The 14,113-nt window shown below is 40.8% G+C and overlaps 1 protein-coding gene across 3 annotated transcripts in view; it reads right to left on the minus strand.

The window, feature by feature from the left end:
* Nucleotides 1-14,113, minus strand: part of TBCE (tubulin folding cofactor E) — a 50,108-nt gene that overhangs the window by 13,835 nt on the left and 22,160 nt on the right. The window contains exons 1-5 of one of the 3 annotated variants that reach the window (XM_086877780.1): nt 11,224-11,295; nt 10,885-11,018; nt 7,668-7,752; nt 1,491-1,589; nt 1,050-1,238 (exon numbers count right to left, since the gene is read on the minus strand). In XM_086877780.1, coding sequence (XP_086733906.1) covers nt 1,050-1,075 — 26 coding nt within the window. In that variant the 5' untranslated portion in view covers nt 1,076-1,238; nt 1,491-1,589; nt 7,668-7,752; nt 10,885-11,018; nt 11,224-11,295. Of the gene's footprint in view, nt 1-1,049; nt 1,239-1,490; nt 1,590-7,667; nt 7,753-10,884; nt 11,019-11,223; nt 11,296-14,113 lie in introns of those variants that run through there. The other 2 variants (XM_086877778.1, XM_086877779.1) reach the window with 2 other exon arrangements.

Below are 14,113 nucleotides of genomic sequence, written 5' to 3' on the forward strand. Positions count from 1 at the left end.
ACACGAGAAAGAACATTCTGTTAGGTAATCTTCAAACAGAAATAGGTATGTTACATAAATGCCTGGTTTTTACAACTACATAACATCCTTTTCCTGCATATCTCTCCTTTGGAATTAGCAATGTGCAGATTACTACCCTGCACTGTCATTCGCACTGGGAAACAGACACATCTCTATTTTTTGCCTTTACATCACTACTACAAAATAAGTCTGGTTGAACCATGGTTCCCACACCCCCCGAAAAAACCTCATTCAACTGAAATAAAGAGTGGTAAAGCAGATTAAATATAGCTGTGCAAACTGGAATTTAATTAGAGGTTCCAAGTTAAAAAGTTTTCTTGCAACATGTTTTGCAAGAGGTTCAGAGTTATTTGGGCATTCTTTGTATCACTTATTGAAAGTATTTTTGACTACTTGGTATGCTCTGGGAGACAAGGAGAATAGTTGTGGAATATCAGCTCAGAAGGAGACTGCCACCTACTGAACTAATATGTCTCTTCTGCTGGAGGCCATTAGAATTGCAATTTATTACACATCATTACATTACTTCCTTTCTTACCCTTCCAGGTACACGAACATGACATGAACTGATTGAAAAACTTCTTCACTAGCAGTACAGTGACTTTCTGCCTTCCCTCTCTTGGTTACAAATTCATTTGTGATATGAGTAAACAAAGACTAAAAAACACTGTACAATATTAAGAAAACATCTATTTTAAAAAGACCATGCATGTGTATGATGACTGCCAATATCATGATAATTTCTCTCTCATTTCTCACCAGATACCATCATCTGCTACTTTATGAAACCAGAATGAGGATTGTTAGCACTCAAACATCACACAATCCCTGTTCCTATTTGTAAAACCTGTAAATTAGGAATCCACAATTGGGAGATTTCTTGTCTTTCTTCCACCATTGTGCAGTCTGGCTTGCATTTAGACACATAACAATTTAATATGCATGACAGTCACTTCCTTACAGTTGAAATACTACTTGACTCATCAATCATTAATAATATATCTTAGATTTTCATATATTACACTTGCCTTTGCTGTTCTGCAACAGAATCCATGCCAACGAATTCCACAGTCTTCCTTCCAAATACTACTGTATCCCCTGTCCCATACTGCACATCTTGCTGATCATTCAATCCGTACCGATCCTTTACCGCAGTAAGAAAATCTACCCCAAAATTTGCCTTGTTTGGCCGGATGAATGATCCTCCTTTAGGATGCCTAGAACAGAGCAGCCAGGAAAAGATGAAATACACAAAGTTTTCATTACAATGACTGACTAATGAATTACTACTTTAAACAAAAGTACTGAGAACCAAAGCAGTCAAAAGGCAATGCTATGGGCTAATTGTAAACATCACTGTTCCCAGCAAGCCAGGGACTTTCAAAGTATCTTTGACAGTTCTTGACAGAAGTTTACATAGGGAGATACCATGAGAACTGGAGTACTGGGGCTCCCCAAAATGTACTTACACATCAAAATTACGGTGTCAGTGCCACTATTAAAAATAACTGCTCTGTTATTTCCAAACTCATTATGAACTCAGGTTCTCCAGAAAAAGAAGTTTCTACCTATGGATAGACACAAAGTTACCTAAATAATACAATAAATGTGCCTGGAGTTTTACCAAAGCCTCAGAAATACTCAGATAGTGATTGCTACATTGTATTTGGCTTGCATAATTCACTAGTAATTCTATCACACAAATAATACAACATACAAATTGTAGCACTCAGAACTCTTACACAAAAACAAACTTTCAAAAGTCCTGATACCAACATCGTAATGATTATGAATATTCAACAGAAATATCCAACTAATAATGTATGTTCAACACAATCCTATGAAGTTTCTTGTTTTTTCTTGAGCACTGAAAAAACTTTGTTGCATGCCCATTACTTGCCATGCACTTGCTTTGACACTTTCTATCAAAGTTAGTGAGGAAGCACAGTATCAGGGAAGAACTAGCAGGGACAAGTTATGGGAATGGTATCACAGAGCAGATGGGGATCTGATAGGAGCATCAGCCAGAAAGCATGAGGAAGAAAATTGGTAGCTGTGAATATCTGTCTGCCATCTGAGAAGACAACAGACTTTGATAGGAAAGTGCCCTGGAGGTAGACATCACTTACCTAAATAAAACTTCTCCAAACAGTATGTAAGTATCAAGTGTCTAATTAACAAACCATAGTATAAACCACCAATGCTACAAAGTTCAAAATTCTCATAGGAAAAACCAGTAATTAAAGGCCCCAAATCCTCTGAACCTATTACAAATAGATGGAATAGTTTGGACACCGTGTATTCACATTTTTGTTAAAAAATAAGTACTGGAAATTTCCTGTGCCAAGTTCATTCATTAACATTTCTACTCTCATATCCTAAAAAATTATTTGGATAGAAACTAGATGTGATTTACTTTTAAAGTATTTTAAGTCTAGTTTTGTAATGACTAAGTTTAGAGTGCAGTGATTACAAAAGAAGCAGAAAGGCAAATTCCTAAAGAATGTAAATCTGGTGTGAACTTTTCATATTTGATAAGCATTTCAACACATTTTTAACCCAGTAACCTCTTAAGTAATTTCTTCCATTCCTTTGAAATTCTTCATAGCTTGCAAACACTTGACTGATTTAAATATTGAACTTCCTCAAACGTAAAAATGATGTGATTATTTCTTAATACCTCTTCTTAAAACAGTAAATTACCTTTTTATGACCTGGACTAGAACATCTCTTGCCTGCAAATATATCACTTCTGCATTTAATTAAGTCAAACAGCTTCATAGATGGCAGATAGTATAGGATTCTGCTTGGGGCTCTGGAAAAAGTCCTTGTACTCCTTTCTATCTGTAATTCACACTAGGTCCTGCTGTAAGTTTATTCTGATAACAACTGTCCAATTTCCTATCACCATGATTTTGTTATCACCATCCCTCTACACTAAACAGTTTTGCTCTCCTCAACCCTTTCACCAAAGCTAAACCAGAACCTGACACCTGCATTTGTCCTGTCATGCCATTTATCCCTGTCATAGCCAAGACCTTTGGGTCTCCCCATCACCATATCCATTCCTAAGCCCATTTCTGTCCTCTCAGGTCACCACTTCTATTGGCATCTCCTTCCTCCTTTTCTGTACAGGAACCAGTTCTATCTTTAGGGAGAAAAAAAATTAAAAAAGCAGAGTAACCTAGCCACCCTGTTGCCTGTCATTTAAAGCTACATGAAAATTTTAGAGTATTTATCTCTCAAGACCCTTCTCTTTTTGTCCTGATCACAAGATCATAGGTTTTCTCTCTCCTGTTGCTATTACTTCCCATTACTCTGCACATTATTGTAAGTCACATAATGTATATTTAAATTCATTCCACAGCCTAAGCTTCTTTTTCAGTTCCAGTCTATTTATTTGATCTACATTTTTAGGAACTGTCACAAAGGACACGAAAGGAAACTGCAATAGGAACCAATTTTCAGGCAAAATTATTGTGCGTTCAAGGAGAGATGTCACTGTAACTCATTTTCCCTAAAACACACTTCCTATACTAAATTTCACACTAGGACATATGAACTGTACAAGCTGTATGTACATATCAAACAAATAATGTACAGCACCTGGACTAAGACAAAAACACACCTATTAACCATCAATCTCCATAACTGGGAACTAAACAGATAAATCCTAATCCAAAGAGCCATCCAGCATGCGTATTATGAGATGGAAGAACCCATGATCAGTCTGACTTAAGGTGAACACTCAGAAGTCTGAGAACAGGGATTTTGTTCTCATGTATGCAAACTGTCTTGCAGCCAGAACAAAACACTGTGTGGAAACAGAGTGGTAGAAGATTTGGCCCAATTTTCTTAAGCAGAAAATGTGGAATATGCTCAAGTGGGCTCTGGCAAGCAGTTGGCTCTTGTTAATACTGACACTTCCTACTAACTTTTGAAATAGAGAGGTTGACCCCAATCTCAGAAGTCATCTTGCAGGACACTTCCTATTCATGATTCAGTAGCCTGAAGCACACAACCCATCTGCTGGCATGCCTAGGGCACTTCAAGGATATTCATTAAAATTTAGATTAGCTGTCAGCTTTCACTGAATAAGGAGGGAATTTGGCATAATTCTTTGCAAATGTAAAACGAAGTCATGGCACTGCTCATCATTACAGGTACATGATGGCTCTTCATATGCTAGGGAAATACCACACATACACTTCTCAGTACTGAAGAATAATGCAGGAGTACATAAATCATAACAGCTACACACTTGAGCTGTCTGAGTGCAGAAGCTTCTGAGCCACAGAAAGAGATGTCAGCTTTATCAGCCTAGGCAGTAAACACAGATCAAAGGGCTTCTTTGCCCAGTACTGTCTGTTTGCAATGCTCAGCTCCAGGCAATTACCATCATGACTGCAGCAAATGCACTACAAGGTTCATAAGGTGTCATAAAGTGGAGCTGTTTGAATCCATGCATGTCTTTTTTACACAGGCACTGAACAGATCTCTTCCATCTAGGGGAAGGTGTTCAACAAACAAAACTTCTATTAGAAGAATCTATACACTGCAGTCAAGAAAATCCTTCAAGTTTTAGGACTGGCCATGGCACCAAACTGTGCTTATGAATGACACCTAACACTAACCTGCCCTGGAGTATCAAAGTCCTGACTGAACAGCAGAAGCTTTACAAACATGATCAAGTACTTCAAGTTCTTGAAAGTTTACCTTAGTTAAACAGATATGAAACTTGACTCTGAGCTTTCAAAAAACAAGACAGACATCTGCAGTTTTATATGCTGTCTTGGGGTTCTGCTGGTGCACAGGACATGTTTTAGCAGTGGTTAGGGACAACCTTTTGTTTCAACACAGTTCTATTGGCAGCAAAGAGCACGAGTTTCTGATGAACAAAACTTCTTTTCTGATGGACAAGACTTCTTAACTGAAACCTTCTCAGGAATACTAGGAATGCTTTCTGCCTTTGCAAAATAATTTTTTCTTCATGGACATTAAAATGATAATTTTTTTCCTGTATTTAAAGAGTTTGTTTGTGCTCTAGGTAGATATTCCTGGAGGTCAATCTGTCACCCTTGAAGAAAAAATTGCCTAATTTAATATAAACAGATCTTTCATGGAGCAGATCATCTTGAATGCCATCATGCAACAAGTATAGGACAACCAGGGGAGAAGGGTGTGCTCGTAACCCACATTACCCAGGGGAACACGGGCATACAAGTGTGTGAGTGGGTCTGTGGGACAAGAACCTATTGAAAAGCACACTCATGTTTCAAAAGCTGTATACAAATTTGAACTTTGTTTTATGGCTTAATTTCTCCTCATTTCTCTTGAAGGACTGCAGAACATAATTCAATTACATTATACACTACTGCAACTGATTGTTAAAGTTATTGAAGTTATTAAGCTCAGTTATTAAGAAACAAGGTCCTACTATCAGGAAAAAAAACACCACTAGATTGTGCATTGCCATTTCTAGCTAATATAGGGTTGATGAACATGCTGATGATGTCAGCATAATTTGAAGTATGGCTGTTTTGTTCCTTGGTATTCATATTCTCGAGAAGTTCAATTATCACCACATAATATATGACCCAGATAAACATACTGCCATGAAACATAAATGTTTAGGTCATATTTTCAAAAAAACTACTACAGAGATCACACAGAGCTCTAAGCAGACCTACTGCTTTGAGTAAGGACTAGAAAGAAGATTCTCTGGTAATGAGAATCTCAAAATCAGTTTTATTTTCTTTTTACGATTTTCTTTTCAAATGTCACTCTGAAAGATGTATTTTTTAAAGCAGTTATTTTCAAAATTGCCTTACAAACAATTTCAAAATATCCTTTCACTGCATTTGTTTACAGTACAAGCTACTTGATCAGCTGCTTCTGCTTATCAGAATTCAAGGAGTGAGCAAAGTAGGCAAAGGATACTCATGATAAGGTGTAAGGGGAAAAATATGTTTGCTTTTTTTTTCAGATGTGTATATTCATCTACAAAGAAACATTATTCCATCCTACTAATAAGCAGTAGTAAAGAGGTGATGTTTTAAGTTGTGGAAGGGTTTTGTTTTTTTAGCATCCTTTTGCTAAAATAAGGTAACTATTTTTTACTCAAGTTTGCCTACATTTTCACAGTCAGTACACGAATTACAAATGTGTCTGCACACAGGAAGTTCTGTCTGTCTTGGTGGACTGCTGGAACTATGTATTCCCTTAAACTCCAGCAGGACCTCTTCTGACTGGAAAATAGCAGAGTAAAAGAACAGGTTTTGAAAGAGCATGTTTAAAGACCACAACATATACATTTGTTATGGGTATTGAGCTTCACTCAAAACATTGATTTTTACATCAAGAATTAAGATTACTGAGATCTCATTTCCTGGAAGCACACTAATGGCCACTGAAATCCAAGAGTCTATACACATGTATAGAAATATCATACATACACAAATGTAAAGCAGTCAAGTTTCTGAAAAACATTCATGAAATGTTCGATTGCTTTCTCTGTCCAGAGAGATTTGGAATGGTAAGCCAATTATTTATATTTTTAATCCTACAGCAGAACATAGCTAGCTTTGACTTGGAAATTGTTTCAATTAAATTCAAAGCATTTAGGAAGCAACTTCCACTAATATATTAATTTAAAAGACATGGCTATTCTAAAACCATAATTTCCAGTACTTTAGCTGAAACAAGAAATCCAGCAATGTTGAATTTTTTTTCTTTTATTAAATGTGTTTAGCCTCCTCAAGCCCTGTTCTATTATTCTTTGATACAAGGGAAAAAATACCCAGTCCTCACAGGTGGATGTTTTCTTCTTTACTTATTTTTCTGAAGAATAAGTTTTGTTCTCTCATCCTTCACCACTTCCATGCTCAGGAACTTACAGAGCTAGCAGTCTGTAGTATTTAAGAGCTATTAATGACTTTCTTGTATGAATTCACCCAGTTACTATTTAACTCACAAACTTTTAGATGTTGCATGTGTCCTAACAAAGAAATCAACAGCTTGCTGCAGTTAATATCCATCCTAGAGTCCTGCATTCTGCAATTTCAAACATGTTAAGTGCTCAAATCTTTGCACTTAAAAGTAATGTATGCAAATATTTAAAAACCCTACACAGCTGCACCATATTTTGCATGTACAAAATCAAATGAATGTATTTAACAATTCCTTAGAGATACAAATATAACCTAAATCATTAACAGGAACTTGGTATTTCCCCTTAAGATATATTCAAGTCACCTTAAATTCAAATACAGGCTGTCTTTGAGATACTTAATATGGACCAATATTGCAGTTCAGAATTACCTAATGAAGATCACTAGTAAATATTGACTTCCTAACTAAAGTAAAAGGTCTAAAACCTACTAACATCCAAAAGTCTTATTTTATAATGTACCTCTGAAAACATGACTTGTATTTTCTAAGTATTTACTATACTCTAATACCTGTAACTGGATAAATATAAATGTAAGAACTTCTCTGGATTAGCTAGTCAGAGCATTCAGAATTATGATCTTTTTAATACTGACCAGCTGATAACAGAAGGGTATGCCCTAAAAATTGCCAAAGGGCCTTTTCCCATGACCATCTCATCACCACATATGACATGCCAATGCTGTCAATCAACTCACCTGCACGTAAAATACTGTATTCCTTCATAGCTGCCATCATGCTTTCCCCTCTGAGGATCATCCCATTCCACGCCCAGCCAAATTCCTGAAAAAAATGATTGATACTTTTTCAAATTTATGGCATCATATCCATAGAAATCATTGCCAGAAAGAACCCCTGCAGTTCACTTAGCCTAACCTTCTCTCTCAAGGCGGGAGATTATCACGAGCATTGAAATGAGTCAGTCAGGTAATCTGTTGCCTAACCACACCTTGAAAATTTCCATGGAGAGAAAGGTTCCAACACGTCTGGTGAGCATATTCCAGAGATGCATTGTAATGTAGGAATGTAATGGAAAAGGTTTTCCTGCTATGGCCTTACCCTTTATTAAATAATCTAGTACTTGTAAGAAGAGTTGGGCTCTGCCATCTTTGTAACCACCTGTCAAACAGCTGCAGGAAGCCATTGGATGTCACTTTTTCTCTCAAAACCAAGCCCAGATCACTCAACCTCTTCACAACATGTGTATGGTCTGTGCCCTTAACCACCCTGGCAGTCCCCCAAGACTCATCGAGAGGAGATCTTTGAGATCCTCTCAAGTTTATCTGTTTATCAAGTGCCTCTTGGACTGGAATGGGTCCACACCAGATACATTACTCCAAACGTAACCTTGTGAAGAACCGCTGCCCCCAGAGAGGGATAACAGCTTCCTTTAACTTGCAGGCCATGCTCATCTCTTCACTCTAAGGTAACCCAGTAACAAGATGTATCTTTGCTTAAAGATCACTTTGCTTGTTGGCTCATATTTGGTACAGTATCCAACTTAACCCCCAAGTGCTTGACAGCAGACTCTGTGAGTCACTAGCACTTCCTTAGCACTTTCTGGTCCCTACTACATGCGGAAGTTTATCCTTCTTGAGTCTCTTGGGTTCAAACCTAAAGTTCATACAGCTGGACGTGGATTGCAATACTGTCTTGTATCAGAGAAGCCATTTGAAGGTGAACACTGCTCATCACCCAAACTACTGATGAATACATGAAAAAATACACACCCCAGCATTTACTTTTGTACTACTCACTTGTTACCAGATATCAAGTCATTAATTACTTCTTCACTTGACAACTTTCAACTCACTTAACAGTCCATTCACCTACCTTGTATTTCTTCAGCTTCCAAATGAGATTCTTTATGGACACATTATTCAAAGACTTACTGAAGTAAAGGAATATTGACTTGTTCTCCCTTTATCCACATTCACAGTTATATTGTCATAGAAAGTAATTACATTTTCCAAGCACACAAAACACTTCTAATTTCCAAGTACCAAATATTCCCAACTACCATCTTGTCCTTCACAGGCTTAGAAATGGATTCCAAGGAAACATATGCTATATGATCTTTCCAGAAACTGAAGTGAGGCTAATAAGTCTACAGTTCCTAGTCATCCTTCTTGCCTCTTCTAGAACTGTATGCAAGGCTAGTCTTCTTCCAAGCATCAGGAATCTTCCCATAAATTTGAACATCTATAGTGGGTTGGCCCAGGCTAGATACCAGGTGCCCACCCAAAGCCACTCTGTCAACTCCCCTCCTCAGATGAACAGGGAAGAAAAAATACAACAAAAGGCTCATGAGTTGAGATTAGGACAGGGAGAGATCACCCACTGATTACTGTCACAGGCAAAACAGATTTGACCTTGAAAATTAACTGAATTTATTACCAATCAAAATCAGAGTAGAATAATGAGAAGTAAATAAAATCTTAAAAATACCCTCACCTCAGCTCTCCCTCCTTCCTGGGCTCCACCTCCTCCCCATGAAAGGTCCAGGGAGATGGAGAATAGGGATTACAGTCAGTTCATCACACCTTATTTCTGCTGCTTTCTCCTCAAAGAGGGAAGTCCTTCCTCTGCTCCAGTGCGGGTTCCTCCCTTGGAGACAGTCCTCTGTGGACTGGTCCAACATAAGTCCTTCTCATGGGCTACAGGATACTTCCTTTGGAACTCCAGTGTGGAACCCTTTTTTCAATGGGGTGTAGTCCTTCAGGAAAAGGCTACTCCAGTGTCAGTCCCACACAGGGTCACGAGACCTACCAGGAAACTCACTCCAGCAGGGCTCTTCTCTCCACAGGTTCTCAGGTCTACCAGGAGTCTGGCTGGTGTGGGCTGCCCCCAGGGTCACCACTTCCTTTCAGGCATCTATCTGTGTGTGCCTCCTCCATGGGTAGCAGGTGGATCTCTGAACCCCTGCTGACCCCATAGGCTGCCAGGAAACAGCCTGTCTCAGTAGGTCTACAAGGGAATCTCCTCTCTGGAGTGTGAAGTGCCTCTTTCCCCTCCTTCCTCACTGACCTTTGTGTCTGCAGGGCTGTTCCTCTCACATATATCTCACTCAGCTCTTCTCTGGCCACAGCTACTTTTGTGCTAAGAGTCTCTTTTCCTTCCCCTTCTTAAAGATGGTCTCACCGAGGTGCAACTACCACTACTGACCGGCTCAGCCTTAGCCAGTGGCAGGTCTGCCCTGGAGCCGGCTGGCATCAGTGTCACCCTGCAAACTAAGCCTTCTGATCTTGTTTTTCATAGTTTTAGATACTTTCCCCAGGAAAGTAACTGTAAACATAGATGTTTATCACATTCCTTCTAAGAAACTTCTTTTGATGGACATTTCGCAAGACCAGTGTGATTGGGAAGGTGGTAACTTAATTATCCAATCCCTGGTCATTGTCAAGAATCTATAAATACTGAAGTCAGAAAAACAAAGTTCTTCTTTTCCTGTCATACCATTGAAATATGTCCGTGTGAATCATTCCATGTCCTTTAATGACACATCGGCTCTGCTGGACATGGAGAAAGCTTCTAGGAGCTCCTCAAAGATGTCACCCCTGTAGCCCCTGCCACTATCAGAGCCTTGTCACACAAACCCATTATAATATTTTATCAAGGGAGCACCTGGTCTGGTGATCTGCTGCTGCTGCCTCTTACCTTTCCTGACTATGCCAGCACAGAGATCAGGGAAAAGACTATAAAGTTCTCCTTACACTCCTTTTAACAACTCAGACGTCTTTCAAAAAACCCAACTCACACAGACTAGAAGTCGCCATATATACACAAGAACAATGAAGAAAAATCAAACTGTAAGTTGCTTCGTTCTGCTTGACAATGTTGGGTTTTTTTAACTAAGAAGAACAGAAGTAGAGAACAACCATAAAACGTGAAGGTTATTACTTTTGTGGGGCTTACCTGCAGTACGAGACACGCCGCCCACATAGCGCACAGTCCCATAGTCGGTGCCACAGGCGACCCGCCGGCCCAGCGCATCGGGAGGCACCCCAGCAGCCATCCCGGGACAGCTGGAGTCCGGGCTGCTCCCACACCTGCGGGGACACCAGAAACGCCCTTAACACACGGGCAAGCCGCTGCTCTCACAATGCCCCTACCTTGCGCTGCTTTTTTGCTGCCCGGCTCCAGGCCGGGCGCCCTCCCGGCGCTACCGCCTGCCGCTCCCACATCCGTCCCGCTCCCGGAGCAGCCTCCTGTGGCGCTGCTCCCAGCCCCGGCCCCACACGCGCGGGGCCGCACCTCCCGCACCGGCCGGGGCGCTCCCCTGCCGCACTTCCGCCCTGCGCCGCGCGGCACCCGCCGCCCCGCCCCGCCCGCCCCTCGGAGCGCTCCGATTGGCCGCGAGCCCCGGGACAGCCCTGCCCTGGCCCGCTATTGGCTCACCCCGCCTTCCACTCTGCTCAACTCACCGCCCTCAGGGGCAAATCGGCCCAGGGCGTGGCCGCCGTGGAGCTTTCTGGGTAATGCCGTTCATCGAGGTGGCGCGCTACAGGGGCTTGCCGGCCAGGACTACAACGCCCAGAATGCCGCGGGGTGCGAGGCGGGCGCTCTGATTGGGCGAGCCGGGCCCGCGGGGCGGTGCCGGGGTGTCCGGCCCGTCCCCGGGAATTGCGCCTCGTGGGAGAAGCCGCAGACCTGCGGCGGGCTGTGAGGAGAAGAAAGATGCCCGGGGAAGCGCTGCCGTGTTGTAAAGCCCTGCGGAACCGTGAACCGCCACCGAGCAAAAGATGGTTCCGAGTCCGTAACTCAAAGCTGGGGGGCTCTCCCGGGAGCAGCGGCTGAAGAGAACTCTCGCTGAGCAGTAGAGCTCCCCCGCAGCACCCCCGGGAGAGGGGAACCCACAGCTGTAGTCCCCTGTAAGCTGCTACGTTTGTTGCTGCATTTATTTCAACTTGCAGTATTTGGGGAGAAGACCCCCGGGGGGAATCCAGAGAAGACTCGTAACGCGAACACAACTTATAAAAAGTACAAATCGAAGTGGCCACTGTGAGTAGGATAACAGCAAAAAATTAAATACCTGACTGTATTCTAGTACCAGTCGGTGAGGAACAGAAATTGACTAAGAGCACTTCAGTTTTAGAGAGATGGGTACGGCAAGATCTAATAGCTGTGGTTATAAAAATCAAAGTATCCTAATTGATGTTTTTCAATCTCTTGTGTTTCACAGTTCAACGCCTCATAACAGCTTAATGTAGACAACATCATTTGGATGTTGGCACCACCAAGACTGGAACAATCATGACAGTAAGTAATCAAACAGCCCTTTCAGTCCCATGGCTTCATTACATTAAATCTGTTCTTTTGGCAGGCAGCATATTAGTACTCTTTATGCCTCTGTCTCCTTTACTTCACTAGTCTGTGATACTTAGTACAGAAATCAGGTATGGGTATTTCGTAACATTAGTACATTCCAATCAAAATAATCTGGATACTCTATATTCTTTAGCATGTTGATAGCTTGCAACTTCAGGCAACAGGCTTTGAGGGTGTGCTTCACTGTCTTGTACACAGCAGCTGCTCCCCCAAAGGGACAATCCAGCAAAGAACTCTGTGCCTTTATTTCATAGTACTCCTTTGCCACAGGTAATGTGTTATTTCAGACCAACTAGTAGAATTAAAGGAAAACAGACACCCTAGTCCTTCTTCCACATCTTTGGTGGTGGTGGTGCTGTCTCTTCTGGGTTCCTAAGCCCACTCATCTCCCACAGAGGGCACTCTTGGAACGATCTGCTCCAGTTTCAAGCCATATAGCTGAAGCCACATGGATAGTGGTACAAGTGATCCCTCATGCTCTCCTTTTCTGACTCCTCCACTTGTTCCCAAGGTCAAAGCTGAGAGCATCCTCCACTTTGTGTACTGCCTGACAGGAAAGGCATTGAAAACAAGAAATACTTTTGTGATCTTTCTGATCCCAGCTGCTCCTGTTCTATTCCTAGTTTGACATGTAATCCAGCCGTTCTCAGAATCTAACATGCATATTGTCCATTTTATGTATTATTTCTAAAATTATAATGAGAATAGTATAACTTCCTGCTTATTCTTTCTACTTCTTTGCACTTCTTGTTTCAGTAGTCATAGTTCATGATCTGTACTTGACAAGGAACAGGACAGTCCCAATGCCACAATGAAACAACTAGACAAATTTAACATTTTCACCTCATTACCTCAAATACAACTTCAGCATTTTATAAGCACTTATGTAAAAAGGGATATAGCTTCTGAATTTATTCAACATTTATGCTGGTTCATATAAAAGATAATGTTTGTAGCAAAGTTTTTGTATTTCTGTGACAATTTCTCCATATGGCTTTTACTTTGACCTGTACATTCCATCCCACCCCAATAAAGAAAACAGCTACAGGTTCTTCAGTCAAAACCACAGAAAAAATGCTGGGAGTTAGTTCCATGCTTCATATACTAACTCTGCAATTATAGGAAATTCTACTTTTAAAGAACTTTGGGGTTTTTTCGTTGAAAACCTTTTTTCTCCTCTAATCTGTTCACACATGCTTAGTATCAGCCTGGTTTCAATGTTAAATGTTCAGTCAGTGAAAGGTTATGCCTCCCAGCCAACAAAAGCTCCCTGCAGAGTAACATAGACTGCAAGAGAATAGGAGAGTTTTTATGTATTTCAAAATACATAAACAAATTGTATGCATTTGCCATTTTACAGACTTCAGTAATTACTGAGTGATTAAGTAGCTCACACTATATGCTCTAGAAACAGCAACTGAAGCATTATGAAGAGAGTGAAAATGACCTACTGTGCTCAAGAGATGATGCAGCTGCTTAACCGTCAGCATGTAATTCGTATACCAATGAGTAGAGCATTTTCCTGGAGTTCTGATTTCCCTTCACCTCAGATTTAGTCATACACAAATTCATGTCAGGTTTTGTAGTGTTTTCCCTGGAAGTGTCATGTTAGGCCTTCTTGGTGTATCTCCCATGGTTCTCTATGCTGTACTAAACAGAGATGATTGGTAAATACTTTCTCAGGAGGTTAACTGAGAGCTTACTTGTTCCACAGGGTACACAGGTGAGGAACACTATCAGGGTTAATGTGGTTTAACTTGCATCTTTATTAGAAGTTTTGCAGATTATATGCTTGAAGTGAGTTAATAATTCATGG

Source organism: Cyanistes caeruleus, chromosome 2, assembly GCF_971803275.1.
Source record: "Cyanistes caeruleus chromosome 2, bCyaCae1.hap1.1, whole genome shotgun sequence".
In the NCBI taxonomy this organism is placed as follows: domain Eukaryota; kingdom Metazoa; phylum Chordata; class Aves; order Passeriformes; family Paridae; genus Cyanistes; species Cyanistes caeruleus.